We start from the raw sequence: 21,852 nt of genomic DNA on the forward strand, positions 1-21,852 counted from the left end.
GCCTGGAGGGCTCTGTAACCTCGAGGGTCTCTGTCTTCAGGTGTGCCTGACCACCAGAGGCTATGATTTGAGTCTGTTACAGCTCTGGACCCTGGCTTTCTAGCCTAAGCTGTGCAAATTCTTAGCTGCTGACTCTTAACTGTCATTTAGGTGCCAGGTCCACCTGCTGGAAGTGACGATTCACTGTCATGGGGCTCTGTGTTGGCACGGCTGGGGCATGCATATTTTTGCCTGGTAGCTGCTATCTTACTCAATCTTTAAAAAAAATAATTAAAAGTCTCAAAATGTTAGGTTGTACAACTTTAATGCAAGTAAAATATACACTGCATAATATGGAAAGTAAAAGTATAAAACTTTAAGATCCTGATTCAGAACTTTACTATTTATTTCAAGGGGGTTGGGTTAGGTCTGATATGATAAGCCTATGGAATTCAGTACTCTACCAAGACAGAAAATACAGCATCAGCAGAGGTTTTTGTGTCACATGTAAATTTTGAAGCAATTATGGCTTTCAGTCCTGTATTTATTAAAGTTGATGTCAGAAGCATAGGATGAGCATTGCCAAATGTCTTTCCCACTAAAGAGCTGTTTTCTAACAACAACCTGTTTGGCAAAAAATGAGCTGTTTCCCATTAGCGGGAGTTATTTCTGCTCTACTTGAATGTGTTTTTGGTCTTGCCTGTCATGCATAATGTGTTACAGTAAGTGTAACATCTCACGTTGTCAATGCTCATTTTGAACAAAGCTCTCGGTCTTGCAGAAAAACTGGTAACTACAACAGCTGAAAAATATTGGACACTACTCAGCAAAAGCAAAATTCTTAGCAAAATGCACCACATTGGGATTAATGTGATGTGGAAGGGTCTGGAAAGCTGTGTATTTGACCAGTTTTGGTCACTTTGGAGCCATGCAGTTTTTCTGGATTTTGTAGAATTTGGTGACTGTTTGCTATGAAAAATTTATTTTAATGGTTAGACTATTATAAATTACAAAATGTGTACTTGCAAGAGGTAGGTTGAAGCTATACCTGTACAAACACTACCCTTGTAGTTGGGAAAGGAAACAGAAACTGTAAGGGGCAGGATGGGAAGTGTGGAATTTTACTCGGGTTTATTCAAAATAATTGCTACAATTATCCTGCTGACAGTTCAAGTTAGGTAAGAAGGCCTGAAGCTGTGATATAAAAGGCCTTAAAAAATACTAGCCCTGTAAGCATGACTCGTTCCTTTCTCCAGGCACACAGGTCCCTCTGTTGCCAAATAAATCTATCTTGTCCTAAGGGGGAACTTAGTCATTAGGGCAAGGAATTTCCACTGCGAACCTGAGTCCTGATCAGTGTATTTTTAGGTACTATTCACTGTAGTTGTTTAAAATTAATTTCTGAAATAAAATATTTTCTGCTCCCTCCCCCTGTCCTGTTTTTCCTTAGGTCTTATTCTAGCACATCAATAGAAGATGCCATGAAAAAGGGAGAAGAACCCCCTACTCCACCTCCAAGGCCACAGAAATCACATTCCAGAGCTTCCTCTTTGGATCTGAACAAAATATTTCAACAAAACACACAAGGTAAAGTTTGGTTTCTTTCCATCTTTGAGACCATTTAGGTTAGGTACATACTTGGCAACGTGATCTGTTTGTATAGATGCTTGACAATATGTGCATATGCTTGCCTTTGCTATAGACAGTAATACAGTGCAGAACAGAAGAAGTTGCACTTCCTTGCATTACATTGCCACTGAGGCGAAAAAAAATCAATGTTGCTATAATTAAGGTGATTATAACGTTTTCTGGCATGATAATGGGAAGCTTAACATATGGTAGTCTGTCATCACTGACTATTTATAACTAGTCTGGATGTTTAGACAATTCTCATCAGTAACTTCAATATATTTGATTTTTATTACTATTTATTTTTTGTAGTTCAGAAGCAGGAAGAAAACCCTTAATGTTTAAACTGGGAGAAAGTGAAATTTCTCACGTGCAAACTTTTGTGATGTTGAAGTCTTCTATATGCATGGGGGCAATCGGAAACCATTCTTTGAGTCGAAAGAATGGGTCATTTCTTTTGACGCAGGTACATGTTAAAGGGAGAGAAAGAAAATGTAGAATAGTAACTGGAGTGAACTGAAAGAAAACCGCTCTCCAGCGCATTAATGTTTGAACGGTCCTTTTGCCTTGCACAGTGAGTGGTGGAAAGAGGAGCTTTTTGTTCAGAGCAGCATCGCTGTGCTTTAGCAGTGTCCTTGAACCAGACCAGAGCTTTATGCGGTGTACACCAATCATCTGATTCAAGGACTACGTTAAACATGGTCATGTTTATGCTTCAGAAGAAAGCCAAGGTTTGACTGTGTCAAGGAATGTTTTAACTGGGCTCTCTTATGTGGTTGTTGGAGTAGAAAAGAAAGTGTTTCATCTCTTGCTATGTGGGACTTTTTTTTGTGCAAACACCAGACAGAATTCAAGAGTCCTGCTCCCCTCCCCCACTCCCACCCCGCCTTAAACAGAGAAGCAATTCCTGATCTTTGGCTGTGGTTCTTGTTCAGGGGTCTGTTGCCTCCAATTTTGATTTCATTTTACATCAAAATAAAACCACAAACAGACCCAAGTGCACATTTTCTAAGGCAGCAAATCCTCTCAGAATCCAGATAAAAAGTATAACTGGAAGGAACTAAACTTGGATTTAAGTTTCTCTTGGAACATAAATGAAAGGAGAATGTAAATTCTCAAAGAAGTCATTCTGTGAATGAAAAGTAACATCTTGCTTTTGAAACGGATCGTTTTGAAAGTCACCATTACTTTTGAAGTAACATAATGATCTCTTCTGGGCAACTTAACAAACTGACTGTTACAGTGAGTGCAGGAAAGGATAACTCGTCCTATCAATACTTCTTGGAGGGTTTTCTCACCGGCAGTGGGTCAATTAAGTAAGGGTAGGCAGTTGATTGCTTGCAAAGAAAGCAAGTGCTCTGGTCACCCTAAAACCGTTCATCATATTTGGTTCAAATTCATGGCTATTTATAGTTGGAACAAAAATTGGCTCTAGGTTGACAAAACCTGAAGTATAGTGTGCTACCAAATTGCAGAAATGTGGAAGGTCTCCCAGAGGTTCAGCTTCCTCCTGTACCTGCAGGGTGTTGAACTGTCATTTTTTGGTCTCTTGAATGTTCCCTGATGGCAATGCTAAATATTTGTGGCGGTCATCTTCCTTTAATGCAGCTGCTTTATTTTGTGTCAAAAATGTAAATACTCATTGGGAAAGAATAAGGAGGAATTTGTAGCCTTGAAGAATTCAAGGAAGGACTTGTTAAACAATTTATAGCTCACCCAAAAGAAGGGTTCCATTTCAAATAAATCTGCATCATCAGAAGGAGGGGATTAAATCAACCCATCCCAGCACACCCAAGTACCATGGTGCATTTACCTTGCTCTGCTTTGAAGTAAAATGTCTGCATTGGAAGTCATATTTTCAGTTCTTTGTTCTATAAAGAAACACATGCACACCCTCCCTGTCATTAAGCCCCAAATAGTTGTTATTCTGCAACATCCTATTGATAATCTGATTTTATACAGCTGTGTTCTTTTCTTCCACTTCTCTTGTTTTGATCACCTCACTTTTTTTCATCCTTTTCCCTACTGATCTTGCTTCTCAGTAGAAATTCCAGTCTCATTTTCAGAAATGTTTTTCATCTAGAGTCAATTCTTCCTCAGGGATTGGTCATTGTTTCGGTCAAACTCTTTACCGAGGTGCACTTTGCACTTTCTAAAAACACGATTTGTAGGAAGACAGAGGGATTGAGCGCTGTCACCTTAAACCAAAGAGCCTTACCAAAAAGAATGTGTGTGCATGTTTGTGTGAAGTAAATTGCACACAGTTGTATAATAACAAGCTGTATTCTTATTTCTGCTGACAGTATAAAAAATTAAGAAAAATTAAGTTAGAATAGTTTTCATCTGCTATCAGATGATACAGATTTACAATATAGATAATGTGGTGGCAATGTACTATCTAGGTTTGTTGGCTATTGGGATAATGCAGCCTGGCATAAATATCAAACCTGATGTGTTTCTACCCACAGGTCAGTTGATTACTTTCTGTCCTAATGTACTCTCAACTGAATTTTTGCTTTACATTCTTCCCTGCTTTCCTTCCTTCCTAGGTTTTCAAAAATAGTCTCATTGTCACAGCTGAACCACAAAAATTAGCTAGAATGACCATCTCTTCTAGCACCACCATATTGCTTAGTGTCAGTACAGAAAACCAGACTGTAAAATTGACCATTTTAATAGCTTTCAGGGTATATCCAACATGATTAGAATAATCCCATTTCAGTACATTAGTTTTTGTCCTACTAATTCTTGTTCAGAAATAATCCTGATTTGGGGAGTTTGCTAGATAATCTGCTCCCACACCTGCAAAGAAGTGCTCAGTAGTAGTGAGTTTTATTTTCAGTTTCTTGTTGGTTATGTTGATCTATAGGTATCACTTCTTTAATTGTAAAGCCACCAGTGCATTTTTGTAATTGGAGCATTTTTTATTTCATTTTTAAAGCACAGGAAAAGAAAAATCTCTCTTCTTCAGGTAAATTCAGCCAAAGACTGTGGCAGATCCTTGTTGCAGGCACTTTTTTGCAGGGGTGTTTTTGTTTGTTTTTCATTTACTGCTGCTATATCATGTTTGCCACCATCTTATGATGCCCCTCTCCTGGCAAGTATATACAGAACATTTACCTGCGATGGCTGGGATGTCCAGCAATGTACTAGCCACAAAAACTGTGCTTTAAAATTGTTGAACTGGAACATAACTGCACTTGAAGGAGGCACCTTCATTCATACTCCATAGCTGCACTCTTCCGAGATGCTGTTAACTAGTGTTACCCAGGAAAAACATAAAAAACCCAAGGCAACTTAATGAAAGGCCCCACCTTCTGAAGTGTCGATATGGGAATTTCTGTTAAGAGATGTTAAGAGACAGAAATCTCTTCTTTTTTTTTATCATGTAGTCTTTACGTTAGCATCTGAGAAAAATTCAGTACTGCTGGATTCTCAATGTATTTCTTTTTGTTGAATATATAATCTCTGGCATTTGGCCTATGTACATATTAAGAAAATATTTGGCTGAGTTTTATGCATTCCTGGAAAGACAACAACATGTTTTAAGTAGAAACAAAAATGTCATTTTAAATACGTACATGACCTGGTTTACATCTTCATTTCTTCTCTAGCCCTCTTGTCTAGTCAGGTACTAGCCAAGAGCTCCCAGAGTAAGACCTGGGAGCCTGTGGTCCGCAAAGCTTTCCTGTACTGTTCACAAAGGTCGTCTGCAGATTTAGTTGCTCTCTGGGGCTCCTCATGCTCCCTTCCGTCTGTCCTGTGATCCAGATGAGTGAGCAGATCGTGAGGGGGCCATAATTGCCGCCGCTCGGAGCCTGGTGCAGCATGCCCATGGAGTCTGCCAGCCAGATAGGATCCTGCAGCGACGCCTCCAGCCACCTTTTACCCTTGACAGCAGCAGTAAGCTAGTGTCTGCCTTGGGGTAACTCTGGCTCTGGGGCAAGTCTCAGCTTAAGTATTAAAACCCCAAAATAGATCCATTGTCTTCTGGCCTTTTGCTTGGTTATGTTTTCTGCCCATGACAACTACTGAAGAATTTACTTCTGGGCAATTATAGACAGTGACAGCAGTCTGGGTCTTGTTAGATTGATACAGATGCCTCTGAAATACATTTTATTTCCCATTTAGTTTCATTTCTGAATTGCATAACTTCTTTTAATTAACAGTTCTGTTGAACAAAGGATACTTGTTTGGAAAAGAATCTGCTTTGATGAAACAACAAAATTGTCATAAACAGTGTAGTTTCATGTTGATATGGAAGCAGATTGAATATCTCTGTGTAATTCATCAAAACAGCCATATAACTATTTACAAATGAATTTTTCACTGAAGGCTTTCAGCACTCATTTGCTTTTGAAACTCGCCTCCTGCTGCGGCTGTCCCTGCAGTGAAGAACGTGTGGAATGCAGGCACCATTTCTTATGTCGGCTTGTAAGCAAATACTCACTGTAACCTGGATTTGCCCCTTTGGTGGTGCCAGTGTCAGCCAGCAATGTGGGGCTAGTATCTTTTTGGGTTTTTTCCCTTTTAAAATGTGAGGTGTTAAGTACCGCACTTGGTAAGGCGGAAACACAACTAGCATTTTATTGTAAGTGCAGTGTTTTCCGTTATGGATGATGATTTCCTAACTACAGTCAGATATGAAACCTCTGCTTAGCTCTGCTGGGCTGGTGATGGCTGCCGGATAAGAAAATGTCCCCTCTGCTCTAAATGTAATGTTCACGGAAAAGGAACAAGGGCACAGATTTATTGGTATGCATCAGTATTCCTGTAAGTGATATAAATGTGTCCTTGCATCACTTCTGTATTCCTTCACATACATGTTTCCTGCGCAGTTTAAAGTAGTACTTTTGTCATAAGGCTCAGTCAATACAAACTTCTTTCTTCACCCTTTCATTTTCGTTAGTGCTAGAGGAAGACTGGCATTCAGCATCACATTTTATCCTCTTTTTCATACCTTTGAAGAAGACTCTTTGTTACTTCCTTTACTTCATCAAACCTTCATTACTTCATTCAATTAGCACAACCTTTCCTTGAACGTACAGGCTTGGTGGGTTTTATTTGCCGACTATAGAGATTTCTGAATAGTAAGTGTGTGTTGAGATGTCTTTAGTTTTTCATACTTTCCCAACCACAGACAAATTTTATGTATTTCTGAATGTTCTCAGTCTATGTATCAAATAAAACAGTTCTGCAATTGTGGGGGAAAGAGGATTTGGAGAATTAAAATGATTGTTGCTCTGTTGTCATACACATTTTGATACAAACAGTTCCAAATAGCTACCTTAATACTGTTTGCAGGTGTTTTCAGCTACATTGTGTTTTTAGCTTGGTGAGCCAAATGCAGGTGACTTTCCCTTTTGGGCACACGGAACTGGGTACTAAAAAACCTGCCAAACTTAACCTAGATAAGTATGATTACTGTGTTATCTTCTGTATTCTTTTATGCTTAATTAATAACTTTATGCCTAATTGGCTCAGAACAACTGCATGCAACGTGACAGGCTTGGGGAAGAGTGGCTGGAAAGCTGCCCGTCAGAAAAGGACCTGGGGGTGTTGGTCGACAGCCGGCTGAGTATGAGCCAGCAGTGTGCTCAGGTGGCCAAGAAGGCCAACGGCATCCTGGCCTGTATCAGAAATAGTGTGGCCAGCAGAAGTAGGGAAGAGATTGTTCCCCCATATTCAGCACTGGTGAGGCCGCACCTCGAGTCCTGTGTTCAGTTTTGGGCCCCTCACTACAAGAAAGACATGGAGGTGCTGGAGCGTGTCCAGAGAAGGGCAACGAAGCTGGTGAGGGGCCTGGAGCACAAGTCTTATGAGGAGCGGCTGAGGGAGCTGGGGCTGTTTGGCCTGGAGAAAAGGATGCTGAAGGGAGACCTGATCGCTCTCTACAACTACCTGAAAGGAGGGTGTAGCGAGGTGGGAGTCGGTCTCTTCTCCCAAGTAACAGGCAATAGGAAGAGAGGAAATGGCCTCAAGTTGCGGCAGGGGAGGTTTAGATTGGATATGAGGAAAAATTTCTTCACCGAAAGGGTTGTCAAGCATTGGAACAGGCTGCCCAGGGAAGCGGTTGAGTCACCATCCCTGGAGGTATTTAAAAGACGTGTAGATGTGGTGCTGAGGGACATGGTTTAGTGGTGGACTTGGCAGTGCTAGGTTAACGGTTGGACTGATGATCTTAAAGGTCTTTTCTAAACTAAACGATTCTATGAATCTAATTGTATTTGCTAGGAAATACCTGTATCTATTGAGGTTAGCTGTCTGCAAGTCTTAGTTACTAAAGGCAAGCTTTTAGGGAGTTATGGAAGGGGTTCTGTTGTTTGTGTTACCATAAATACAGATTTCTCAACTAACTTTTTTTCAAAGCTGAAGTGACACGGGGAACCTAGAAGAGTAATGTCTGTTTTAATGCTGAATTTAGATCACAGTCAATTTAATTAGGTAATTAATTTTCAGGACCTGCTCCTCTCATTGCTTTTGTATTGGTCTTGATTTAGTAAATACTAGCTACTTTCTTGGGTAGTAGGGCTGGATTTTACTCATGGTGTAGTACTGTGCTGTCTTGCATGTTACTGTGTTGTGTTTATTAATCAGATCAAAACACTAAATTAGGAAGATGACAATTCTGAAGGACCTTTATTTTAGAATAGTGATAATAGCGAATACCATCAGCGAAATATGCCATTTTGCTGAATATTGTTTGCACAGTATACAAGAGCTCTAATGTTGCCAGCTTCATCGACTTAAGAGTGCAGAGTCAAGTTAATACCTTTGGTTGTCAGGGTTGTAACAACAATTGCAATTTAAATTAAAAATGTCTTTTACACATAAACCATAGAGAACACAAAATTGAGAGCTGCTGTTCATACTCTTCTGCACTGTATCACTACAATGAAAATACTGTGAAATGCTTTCTTAACAGAAATGTTGCAAAAACTTTTTTTTTTGAAGCAGAGAATAGATTACATTATTTTCTTTCTTTTGGGACTCAGCTCCTGATCTGTTACTGGAGCTGCTGTTTTCTTCTAGTTCTGTTCCCCTTCAGAATATATGTGATCACTGAACTGAGCTTATTCTGAATAAAATATGAATGTCTTCGCTCTGATTTGAATGGAAGAGTTTTATGCCTCTCAGCCTTTTAGAATTTTTTATGAAGGATTTATGTGTTTACAACAATGTAACTTATTTCTTTGCCCAACTGGACAAGGGCATAATTAAGGTTGAATAGGCTGAAGAAAATAGTGAGTGCATAAATGGATGAATGGTTATTACATGATAGGAATCTGATGGGGGAACTTATTTCTGCATTTTTAGATTTTTAAATTTTTATATCTCTCTAGGGTCCGAGTCCAGAGAGTACTTGTGTGCAAACTGGGGTAAATCTTACCAGCCTTGCAAGTGTAACTGTTTCGTGACAATTTGTGTAAATGGAAGTTCTTTTAAATTGCTTTTTCCCATTTTTCTAATCTTGGCTCTTGTCTTTCTGGGATTGAGGAACGGTTTACGGTCTGTTTTCATTCTTTTGCAGGTTGTTAAAAATGAAATTTCTAATCCAAAACCTCTTTTCTACTTAATATTGTTAGGGTTGAAATGTTCTTGGCTGGCCCTACCAGCCCCGCTGACCTATTTTCTTGATCCCATGTGGCTTACTCTGTTCCATGAAAAAACTGTTTGCCCGTAGTAGAACAGCTTTACAGGTTAAACAAGAGAGAATCTCCTAGTTCTCGTGGAACCGGGGGGGCAAGTTGTCCCCCTTGTGGGGGAGACCCTGAAGATGCAGACGTCCTGGAGAAGTGTCTGCAGCGCAGGTGGGACTGGAGGGGTGGTGGGTGGTAGCCCACTGCTCTTCCTGGCTCCCATGCCCCTGCTCTGAGTTGATCCGTGTTGGAAGTGGTCACAGGCGGCAAGTGCTGGAGCCTCCAGCACTCCCATTGGGATCTCCAGGTGTGAGAAGCTCTGGCAACCTGGATCTGTGGGAGGTAGGTGGAGGGGCTGTGCCTCCCCGTGGGTGGAGAATGAAGCTAAATGTGACAAGAGAGGGAACAAAATCGTGAATAGTTTCCTTAAAGGGGGGAGGGAGGCGGGAGGAACAGGCCCCACATAGAAACACACAGAAAGGGAAGGGGTAGAGAAAACAGTAACTAGAAGTTGAAATGGTTTAGGGAAGATGAGGGACGGGAAGTTAAAAATACAGATGTTGTAGATATATGACAGAAAACAGAAAATAAGTGGTTTAAAACAAAAAAAATCTGTTCTACAGATTTTACTTAAAACATGCTGAATTTCATGGATAGGGCATTTAAAAAAGACATCATAAAAACCGCCTCTTATGCTGTCTTGCTTGTTTATTTGAAAGTGACCCATCAAATCTGTAAGCACACCAGTGTCCTAAATGAAGTTCACACCTGCAAGTTCATAGTGCAGAAGCATTAATTGCTTAAGGTCTGGCTATATATCTTCCTAATTACTTAGAAAGTACTTGAATAATTTTCCATGCAATTGAGGTACAAGTGATGTTCTGTATGATTAGCACATGAAGCACACCTGTGACAAGAGTGTGTCTGTGACATCAGGTGTGTGCATCACTCACTGTGATGCATGAAGCTCTCCTGCTGAGTAGGTTCCCAAAACTAATTGTGAGAAGAGGTTATTCTGGTGCTGGCGATGCTTTCTACAATCTTTCTACAAACCCGATAAGAAAATTAGTATCAGAAGTCTAACATCTTTTTTTTGCATTGCTATTACCTTCTGAGGAGACATTAGTAAGAATTATTGAAACAGATCCATGGATAAATAGATATTTCACAACCACCTTACTAGAATCCTTCATTAAATTTACATTTCTGGCTACAGCATTAAAATTTTTTTTCCGTTGGAACTTTTTGCAGACATAGAATTGAGAATTAATAAATCAGATCTCTTGAGAAACAGTTATTTCACAATCACCTTACTAATGCCTTTGTCAGGAAAGTAAATAAATGAAGCAGTGCAGAGAATGTTATCAGTACTATGGGATATTGAAGTACAAATTTCAGCAAACAAGAGGGGAAGTTTTGTAAGATGGAGGTAAACAGAAACCAGCTTAGACACAGAACTTTTCTGTGGTTTGCCTTTGGCAACAGAAGCAGGAAAAGTCTCTCAAACTCTCCAAAATAGCACCAGAGTGAAAGGGTGAAAATGCCAGCTTGCCAAACTACCTAAGGAACTGAAGCCTAAGGCTATCCAAACTACCTAAGGAACCGAAGGCTAAGGCTTCCTTCCCAAACTACCTAAGGCTTTGGTTCCTCGGGTAGTTTGGGGAACTGAAGAATAATTCATTCTGTTGGTTTATCTTTCTTTAACTGTTTTCAGTATTGCTGATTCTTTGCTTCCTGTTAAAATGAATTGGTTGGTCTTTTGTTAAACCTAATCTGGGAGCTAAGCACTCTGAAGCAGCATAAACTGATGTAAAACTGCCATGCAACCAGCTCTGCCTTGATCCAACAGTGCTGTAGCATCCACTTGAAAAATGCCAAACACATCAGCCAGACTCTACAGAGGAACTCTATCAGAGTTTTCTCCCAGTTTAAGTCCCTGGATGCTCCCTACCCAATTGCGGAAGGCATGGTGAGGGGGGGGGGTGGGGGGTGCAGAACAGAAGCAAGAACCTGGATTTAGGCCATCTGGATCCAGGTCAGCCTGGATTTAGGCTGGGTTTGCTTAGGGCTGCACCCTTTGTGTGAGTTTAGAAACACAGGCCTCTTTCTCCCTTTGGGAATGGTGACCGAAGTAAGAGGACCCACCAAACTCTGGGTGCCCTGTTGTACCTGGGGTGAAAGGTGTGTAGGGTTTTGACGTGAGGTGACATCAGCCTCCTTTGGTAGCCAGTATATCTAGTTTCACTTTGGCTAGAAAGGTACAAAATGGCCCTTGACCCATGAAAACCACTGTTCTTTCAGGACATTTCTTATGTACGGATTCAGTTCAGATGAGGAAAAGGAGTACATTTTTTTCCACCCAAATCATTAACTGAGGTGATACCCAGGGTAAGGTGATAGACATAAAACCAAGAAGGAAGACAGCTGCAAAGAATGTAAGTGAAATAAATACCTGACATGGAAATGTTTCAGGAAGAGTAGTTTTATATGCTGCTGTTCCAGTATTAATTTTAAAAAATAGCATGCATCCAGAAGCTCAGTGTTTTATGGCAGTTTTCTTCAATACTAAGAAACAAGAGGACAAGTGACTATCATTGGGTGAGAGAGGTGCAGCATGTTGCTCTTACAGGTTGCTCTAAAGGATCCCAAGGGCCCAAATTTTTTCCACGCTAATTTTGGAACCCTCCCCTGCTGCTGTGCCTGGTGAGCTAAAGACCTACTTTGCATAGGTTTGACTGGACTATGATAATTTTATGTTTTTCCTTGGTCTCTTCTTCCTAGATCAAATAAGTCAAGTAAAGGAGCTATTTGGATGGTCACCATGATTGATATTTTTCACTACTGTGGGTAATGAAAGTGCTGAGGGTTTGTGTTGTCTGCTAGGGAGGCTGGAGGCAGAGTGGCATGGCCAGATAGGATGGGATGGCCTGTTCTCAGAGTGTACAGTTACAGCCTGGTGTTTGTTTTAAAATACTAATCTAGCTTCAGATTGGAAAACCTGTTTTTTTAATCTAGTGTAGTGTCCTGTTAGTGCTATCCAACATTTGTGTTTGCCAAAATAGGGCAGAAAAATGATCCTGGAAGCTTTCCATGCAGATAATCCACTTTGAAGTGTAAACATGTGAAATAAAGAGCTATGATTTTGAAAACTGAAAGCCCAATTGCTATCTTTGTTGGAGTAACTAGTGTGACAGTCTGACAAATTATAGTCTGGCAAAAAATTCATATGGATAAGTTCACTTGTACTTGGGCAAGGTTAGCTAGGTTGAATAAACGTTGGTTGTTGTTTGAACTCCCCTGCTGTTGTTTCACCTTAATTCTGACAAAGGAAATGCACGAACCTGAGTCACTCCAATGTTGGGATGTGACAACTAGTGCATGAAAATGATAACCATTTACAGGAATACCTGGGATATGGATATTGGATATACTTAAATCTATTTTACTGGTACCTCTATGGCCTTTCCACAGTGCTATCTATGAGATTTGCTTTACATGGCTTACTCTGGTTTGCATACCAGCAAGCGGCTCAGCAGCAAGGTGAGCTGTGGGACGCCCATCCCGTTCCCTCCAGCTCCATCTGCTTTTGCACAGGATGTGAAGATTTGTTTTCAAAGAGCAATGGCGTTCAGCTTATCCAAGCTCTGAGGTGTGTACCCAGAACTACAACATTTGTCTGTTGGCTGCTCAGTCCCAGGTTACTTGCTTTAATTTTGGAAACAGACCTCCCGCTGTATTTGTGTTCGCTTCCAGACCTAACATAGTGATGCCACCTCTAATAGCAAGAGCTGATCTGTGCAGGGCAATCTCCCAGGAAGGAAGGTATTCTGGAATAGCCTAATAGTACAAGTCACATGCTGATACACATAAAACCCTGTAAGTATCAGTTAGTACTGTCCTCTGTTAGGGTAGTGACACTGGAGAAGGCTGAAGCATGCAGCATCTGACATTAAATCTTTGTTCATTGTCCTGTGGGGAAAAAAAAGTGAGGGTTTTTTGTAAGTTGTTATGAGTCCTCAAAAGTCAACTAACTTTTGTCTAGCAATTGTGCTCACATAAGCAGGATTTCCTTCTAACAACAGGCCAAAGATGTTCTGCAACAGCAGGAATTTTATGAATATTTCATGAGTAGCTTAAGTTAGAATTTGCAGGATTAAAAGGAGGAAACTGGGTCAAATGCACATGGTGTAAGCATCTAACTTCTTTAATGCTAAATTTATATATGTTGTATTTTGAAAGCTGAAGAAGCAGGTTTTTGGGGGTGGGATTTTTTGGTGGTTTTGTTGTTTGTTTTTTTTTTAATTTGACCATTTTACAGAAAAATTATTTTTCCCTTTGGAATTTTGTAAGCCAAATCCCAGGAGACTTGTGGAGTTTCACAGTGCGTGCAACATCTTCAGGAGATGCTTTTCCAGCAAGCCCAGTGCCTTTCTGCGTAAAGAGTACACTGCTGCTTTCCTAGGTATATGGCGGGGTTTGAAGAATCAGGGAGTGAGGACAGTAAGTGCTGTATGTAGAGCTGAAGTTGAGGCGAGTTCTCAATGGATGCAGCTCTTGTAGCAAAGCTTTTGAGGGCCTGCCGGAGTGTAAACCAGCAAATACAAAACCAATGGGCCTTGGAGGGGGCTATGTATATTCGGAAGGGCCGCGGGAGCTGCTGGGGCTGGTGCCTGCCCGCAGCACCACTGACCCCGGCCCCATGTGCCCCTTCCCAGGGACTCCCGTGCTCATGGCAGCAGTGCTCTCCATAGCTTCGTGTTTGGGCTGCTGGGGGCTCGTTAGGAAGTGTGTGAGATTCACGCTCCCCCGTGACATTAGAGCTGTTTGGAGAGCAGAGATGATACCCTTGCAGTGACAACCGCTGGTGGTGGTGGGAGGGTTAGGTGCACGCAGGTGTTTTCCATGGAGTGTTGCAGCACAGCTCCCACCAGGTTTCCTGAAGATACACGTATCATGTTGAGCATACGTACTTGTCTGCTATTACAGCGTGCAGCTGGTGGACCCACAGAGTCCTGGTGTTAGAGTTAGATGGTGTTTCAAATATTGTTACTAGCCATAATTGCCAAAGCTACCCTCAGTGCTCAGATAAATGAAGTAATAACCTGAAGTTCAGACTAAAGGAAAGGAAGGTTTCTTACTCCACTGTTCCTTTCTAAAGCTCAGTTGCACAGAAGAGATGGAGAATGTAGTGACAACGTCATGCAGGTATTGTAGCAGTCTTATAAACAGAAGTAATGAAATGCAAGAGAAGGGATCCTTATGACCATGTTTTTTCAAATCTCTCTTAGACCTGTAGGTGTGTTAGTGGCTCCCTTGCTTAACCTAAGTTGGGTTTTAATTGTTCTGCCTCTCTGGCATTGTGTGCAGTGATATTAGGCTTCATTTTGATTCGAGAGGTGATGATGATACAGAAGATGTAAAAAACCCTGATGTATCATAAGCTTCTTTGGAGCTGTATGTAGCCAACATGATTGTTCTCGATGTTTTCACCCACACATTTTTACTCTCATGTCACTGTTGTCCTTAATGGTTAATATCCTTTGTCTTCATATTTTCAACCATGTAGACATTTTTAGACTTGGTGTATAAAATATGTAAATGGCTAAGCTATAACAAGGCTCGTAATGGTCTTTGTGGCTTTTTAAAGTATGCATGGAAATAAAAAGTGTATAAATGTAGTTGCTTGCTTAGCATTATTGTGGTAAAAGACATTTCTAAGTTTAATATTGTTGGGGTTTTTTTGCTATACAAATAACCACCAGTGCAGGATGGACTGTCTGGTATCTTTGCCAGTGCAAGTGCTGAGCACTCAGTGCAACAGGATCTTGGGGAGGGTATCCCACCCAAGGACTCCCACCAGTCCTGGTTGTTGTCTGTGTTAGTCTAGTCCTCCTTTCTGCAGCAGCCTTTGGAAGCCATAATTTGTCCTGTAGATTTGTCTTATGATGGGTTTTAGGTATTTTAAGGAAACTGAGAAATACAGTAGCTGGACCTACCGGATTGTTACTCTCCCTTTGTGCTGGCTCAAACTAAAAGCTGACATTGCATTATGTTAAAGGGACCTGAACTAACCATTAAGATTTGTCTTCCTCCTTTTGCTTCTCCTTTTCCCTCCAAAATACCGCCAATGAGTAATAACATGCAAATACAAAACATAAAGCCAAAGAAATGGATTTCTTTTTGGTCCATTTAGGCTTTTGTCCTATTAATTCCATGGCAGATGTTTTCTTTTTTAAGGCTGCACTCCCTCATAATAGTGTGTTTTATCTGGAGTGAATGCTAATGTCTACATTGGATGCTAAAGCATCACTTTTTTTAAAAGGCAATAATGTTAATGACAAAGAGCAAAATCCCAAGGACAAGTAGACCCTGTTTCTGGGGTTCTTTAACTAGAATTGGATTGCTTTAGCTACAGCTTTTGTGGCCGACTGGCTTCCATCTCTGTTTTTTTATCATAACGTTGTGGGTTTTTACGGCAATTAAATCACAACTCAATCACTGCTCATGAAGTTATTTCAAACAAGGTTTTGCTTATTAAAGATCAAGTTTGGTTTCTGTCATTAAAATGTTGAATACTGCTTCTTCACTAGAAATAAGCATGGAAATTAATTCTGGTTTTATTTGGAATTACATTAATGTGGTTTTGTTTGTTTGGTTTGTTTTTTTATCTTCTTTTCTCACTGTTCAGCTGTGAGGTCTGGCTGGCTGCCCCCACCACCGCCTGCACTGCCCCCTCGACCTTCTGTATCTCAGGTATGGACAAAGGTCTAGCCCTTTGCTGTGTATTATTCGCTTATTTATGTTACTGCTGCAGTGGTTAGGACAAGTTGGCTTAGACATGGCAGTTGTTCTTGCTTCCAAGTTAATGCAAAGCTGCAGTTTGCTCTGCGGTGCCATACATGTCCTTCTGCATTGGTCTGTCTAGCCCATGTGATGCAGTGTCAAATTACAGACTAACTAAATCTCTTTGTAGTGGAGCTGACATGCAGCCACTAGACAAAACTGTAAATTAAAGGGTGGTGAGGTGAGTCTACTACGAAGAGTTTCATACCTGAAAGGCATGGGCTTGAATACCTGCTATTTGCTTCTTAAGCTTCAAATTCTCAGAAGGCATCTGCTAAGGGAGCCGCAGCATGTAAGAGTGTATTTCACCCATAGGTTTAAAAAACAGTGCTGAAAGGAAGCAAATGCCGTGTCAGTTAGGTTATTAAGTTTCAAACCATTAGTGGTGTGCTTTTGTTTTGCTTTTAGGATGAGTTTTTGTTTGTTTGCTTTTAGAGCATCACATGACCACAGCACAATGCAAATTGACTAAATCATACGTATCTGCACTTCATGTTTTAGGAGATGATGGAAGATCAGTGTCTTGTTCTTTTTATGTTGTTGGCTCTGTTAAGTCTTAGGCAGCAGTAAGCTTCATATTAACTCTCTTAGGTGAAGTGTGTAATAGAAAACAAGTCCACAGGGGATCTAACAGCCCACTGCATATAAAAAGCTTGGTGAGACACCTTCCTTGGGCCAGAAACAGTCCTCACTTGAGTTTTGGACCTACTCTTAAGAGTCTGCTGTTGAATGCCTCCTGCTGCACAGTGCTTATGATAGAAATGATAAAAGGCTTGTTGCTCTCTTCCTCTCCCCAGCCCTTTTTAGCATCTGAGTGCAGCTAATTTCTACCTTGAGGACTGTAGAGCATTCTGGTTTGAGATCGCATGCTTCCCCCAAGTCAGTATGGCACTAGCCATACTGCTAACACCTCATGCTTCTTAGCGCACCCATCGCATTCCTGCTTTCTCTAACACTCCTGAAGAGAAGAGAGCAGTGTTTCCCTCTGGCTTCCCTCTGTCCCACAGCTCCCTGCCTCCCTGCCCTGTGCCTGGAGCAGCTGCTGCTGCAGCCCATGCTGGCCCTCCTGCCACTGCTCAGGCTTGCAAGCCCTCTCGGTGCCATCTAGAAAAGCAGTAAATACAACAAATCCTGTTCTTAGGGGAAAAAAGCATTGTTTTCAAGCAAGGTTCTGCTAATTGTTCATTTTCATGTCCTACGATAGATTGCATTTCCATAGCAGGGCAGTGAGGAGAGGTGTTAATTTATTTATGCATGTCTAGCAGCTTCCTTACCACATCACAAATACTGAACCAACTGCTCATCCTACACTGGGCTATGCAGAATATAGGACCTTTCTAAAATGATAAGAAGATTCTCGTGAAATTCTTGATCCAATCCTCTCTTATACAAAAGTCTAGTTTCTGAAAGGAAAAAAAAAAAAAGTGGCTTCCTTGTCTACTCATTAATGAATATATAGCAGATGCTTTGCTTACATGCATCACTTACATTTACTTAATTTATTTGATGATTTTTAAAGATAATTAATCAAATATATCATCAAAATATTCTCGTTAGGTCATCTAGCAAAAATGTACATAAAACCAGTTCTTGAAAACATAATAAACTTCACGCTTGTCACATTGTTTATTTTATCTCTAAGCGTGCCTTTCTGTGATAAAGGTAACAGACAGTAGGGAAGTATGTGTGAGGCAGTCATAATTCAGTGGAGCTGACCCTTACGAATAGCATGTAAGCAATAGTAAGCATATGGATTACATTAGTCCAGTGGGGCCCTTGATTTAAAGAGCACGAAGAAGTTGGAGGGAGGGATCTGCTTTCAAATCTGAGGCAAGATCAACAACTGAAGAAAAGCCATGATGCTGAAATGACACATTCAGCTTTTTCCTGCTTCAAGATTTACCAAACTCTCCTTAAATTTCTGTTTTAACTTATTTTTCAACAATGTTATTGAAAACCCTTTTTTATCGCCTAAACATTTTGCTATATGCCTGTAGTTAAGCGCTGTGAATGACAAATGTAGCTTGGAAATGAAGCAAACCCCACATATTCCAGGTGGCTGTGCACCATATAAGTATGCTCGTGGTGTGATTATTCTGGCTCAGCTTTGGAAATCAGTTGATGGAGGAGGAGAGGGAAATCATTTCTTCTGAGGACTACAGTTTTCTATGGATGGCTGAGAAGCAGCCTGAACCAGTTGGCTCTTTAGAGTGAGATTAAAGGGCTCATGGGATGTAAAGGCCAAAGTGCATAAAAGAGAGGTACCAAGGGGTAGGTATTACATTTCAGTGGAGCTGCAGTCCTTCTGTGAGCTTAATCAATAGCAATATAGAAATGGCATCTTGACTTTGGTCCTGGGTTGCTGATGTTTTTAGTAGAATTTGCTTCAGCCTTTAGGAAAACATTATTTTTCCTGTCAGAACCTCCAAGGTAATCAAGCTCAGTAAGTTACTGGAACACTGGTTATTCAGAGTGTGCCAAACATCTCTAGTCATACCACAAACTTATTAAATTATGTCCGTGTCCAACTCTGCCTCCATAGTGCAGTCAGCTGAATAACGAGGGAGCAGGACTGTATCACTGGGTGGGTAAGCATAGCGCAAGGTCCAACTTAGAGCTCATACTACTGTGGCCTTGACTCCAGAGCTCAGTGGATGCACAGGCTTACTGTGGGAGGTTCGAGTCTTGGGATCCTGCAAGGACTTGGCTGGTTTGTGGGGAAATAGCAGTGGGGCTGGCTTCTCTGCTCTGGATTGCTGCTGCCAGCCCATGCCATTCCACACCTCTGGTGGGTAGACATCTTTACAGATGCAGCTGCATCTCTTCTTTCCTCTACAATGGGTTTTAGAGTTGATGGATTAACTCTGTGTTTCTTTCTTCTTGATGGCCTTTAAAAGGCTATGGTGGCTTCATTTCCTCAGGATTTTTCCTCCATCGCCAAAGTCAGCATTGTGTTGACTTCATATCAGTCCATGAACTGTACCCAAGTTTTCCTCAGAGCTTTTACCAGACGTTTCTTTGATGCAGTGATGCTTCCATCTGAGGTCCCTATGGTGACTGTAAGTGAATTTAATAAGTAAAGATGGACAAAAGGCAAGTTTACATAATGTGGATACACCATTATCTCCAATTTGTGATCTTTTAACCCAAATTCCAGCCTGTATCTCTGCACTGCAAGCCATTTTGAATTGATGTTTCCAGTAAGGCAGTATGAAATGCTTTATTAGAACCCTCAATTCAGGTTGCTTTTGTATTTAAAAAAAAGAAAGTAATTCAAGTTTTGCCTAAATTCTATAAAGGGCACTTGGAAAGATTATGTATGGAAACAGGCTTATACAAAGACTAGAGTTTTGTTTTGGATAATAGGTTATTTTGAAGTGTTTTCCTTTTACTACTGTGTATATCTGTGTGTAACTTCACTGACACCTTCTGTAATCCCTAGTAGCACATCTCACACTTAGCAAGTCTGCAGTAGCTGCTTGGATTTAAGGATAACTTTTTCTGTATCAGTTTCCCTATTTCTTTCGACCATAAGTATTTAACATGCTGCAAGCTCTTATACAGGCTTAAGACACTGGCAATTCCTTACCTCTCCTGCTCACTTCCCATGACATGCTGTAGTTAAGGCTTTTCCACTTTTTTTTAAATTTGTTTGTGTGTTTAAGTTTTTAGGGTTTTTGGTGTCATCCCCATCATCATCAGCCCCACCCCGAGTGATGGCATATAGAACAGATAAGCTGTAGCTTGTTGAAATACCTGCTGTGTTTTTATCTGGGCTTGTAGAGGACTGGATTCAGTGGCTTGGGTAATTTTTCCTGATCTTGTGTTCCTAACTTAACGGTAAACTTAAGTCATCAAGGAGAAATGGCATAAAGGTGGCCCCAAAATTTTTGTGCAGACCCCGGGCTGTACATAGAAAATTTATGTAACTTGGAGGCTGTAAGAATCACAACAGGAAGGCAAATAGCTGTGTAGCTGATTTGCAGTGGCACAGATTTCAGATAGGAAATAACTTCGGGTGCTCATGAATAACACTCCACTGGAACCAAACATGTGTATGCATATCTCATATAAGTCTCTGTTGTTATTTTTTTTAATAGAAAACAAAATAATACTTTATTACTGTTGGCTTTTAAGCCTACAGAAGTCATTTACCACATCTGCTTACTGTGGGAGATTTAGTAACATATTTATATTAATAGGAATTATGGATGAACACTGAAGAGCAAATATAACTTTGGGATTTTATCCAACATCAGCTCACTATCTGCAATGTTGCCCAATTAGATCAACGTTCCTTTATTTAAATTAGTCTATTTCAGTACCTTCCTGTCCAGTAATGAAGGCATATCTTCAATCCTGCCAGTGCTGTATAAGGGGATTTGAAAACAGTGGGACTGGAAGAAAACCCTGTATATCTTGGCTGAAAAAACTGATGTTCCTAGTCTCTTTTCCCAGAGTCTAAATTTTAAGCCTGTTGGTTTTGTAAATTCACACTGGTTTGTGCTGGACTTTTATTTCTGGAGACCTTGGGACCTGATTTTCCCACTGGTTCCATGCTGGCAGTTTTGACAGGCACTGATAAAATTACGAGCGAAGGCAAAGTGTCCAAGTGAAGTGGAGTAGGTAGGCAGCTGTTAACATTATCAAATTGAAGTATCCCAAGCACAGTGCAGCTCTGAAGATTAAAATCTCACCGTGTTATGCGAGTTCAGAATTAGGCTTTCAGTTTAGTGGCCATCGTTACCATTAGATGTTACAGATTGGGCAAAATCATGGAAACGAAGTGCTGCGAGGGATGGTGGGTGGGTCGCTCTGCCCAGTCACAGGCACCTGGTGGTGTTGGAAAGCGAAGGTATTATTCTTTTTAACGTATCAGATGTTCTGCTCTCCAAATGTTACTTGATACTTCGTAATTCCTTGAAGCTTTCTGGCCATTCATCATCCAGAATTGCAAGTGAAAGCTGGGACCCAGTTCAAGAAGTTGTCTCTACTAGCGTGCCTCCGAGTTCTGCTGAATCCATGGAGAGCCATGAGCATGGGGTACACTCGGGCTGGGTCTGTAACGCTCGATGGCGTGTGCCCACGCTGATCGGTAGTGCCGAGGCCAAGAGGTGGGAAGGGCTCCCGTCTGTCCTGCTGAGACCTCTTGGCCTCCTGAGCGGGATGGCCACGTGCAGGGTCCGTGCCAGGAGCTGGTCTGGGCGTCCCCCCACTGCCAGTGTCTTTGGGCAAAGCCGAGATACAGAAGGTGGCGTAGGGTCTGCTTATCTCTGTTACGAGGTTGGTTGGAGAAAATATTCAGCCAACTGAGGCGCTGCCTTACTCTGTAAAATGCCGTGAGGAATGTCAAGTGCTGGCAGGACACCTGGAGTTTTTTACAGGAAGGAACTTTTTTGTTATAGAAATAAAAATTACCAAAAAAAAAAGCGAAGCTTTTGCTTTTGGCAGCTTGGTATTTGTATACATGGTGGTATTCTCCCAGACAACCATTTTGTATTAAACCAAAGGAATACTTTTAAAGCTTGCATTTACAACCACTGTGCAAGAAGAAGTTAGGGGTTTTTTTATCATCTCCGCAGTTTTGGCTGCAGAATAACGTATGTGGTATAATCAGAGCAATAGGTACTGAAGAAACCTGCAACTGTAATAAAACTGAAAGTCTTCTGTAACATGTAAGATTTTGCCATCTGCCACTTTAATATAATACAAGTGGATTATCTTCCTCTCAGGAAAATTATATGTTAAATCTAAAACAGCC

General features: G+C 41.0%; 1 protein-coding gene across 3 annotated transcripts in view; it reads left to right on the top strand.

The window, feature by feature from the left end:
• Positions 1-21,852, top strand: part of REPS2 (RALBP1 associated Eps domain containing 2) — a 101,817-nt gene that overhangs the window by 62,721 nt on the left and 17,244 nt on the right. For all 3 annotated transcript variants that reach the window (XM_049834147.1, XM_049834149.1, XM_049834148.1), the window contains exons 13-14: positions 1,430-1,566; positions 15,937-16,001. In XM_049834147.1, the coding sequence (XP_049690104.1) occupies positions 1,430-1,566; positions 15,937-16,001 (202 nt within the window). The remainder of the gene's footprint in view (positions 1-1,429; positions 1,567-15,936; positions 16,002-21,852) is intronic.

Source organism: Accipiter gentilis, chromosome 31, assembly GCF_929443795.1.
Source record: "Accipiter gentilis chromosome 31, bAccGen1.1, whole genome shotgun sequence".
NCBI lineage: Eukaryota > Metazoa > Chordata > Aves > Accipitriformes > Accipitridae > Astur > Astur gentilis.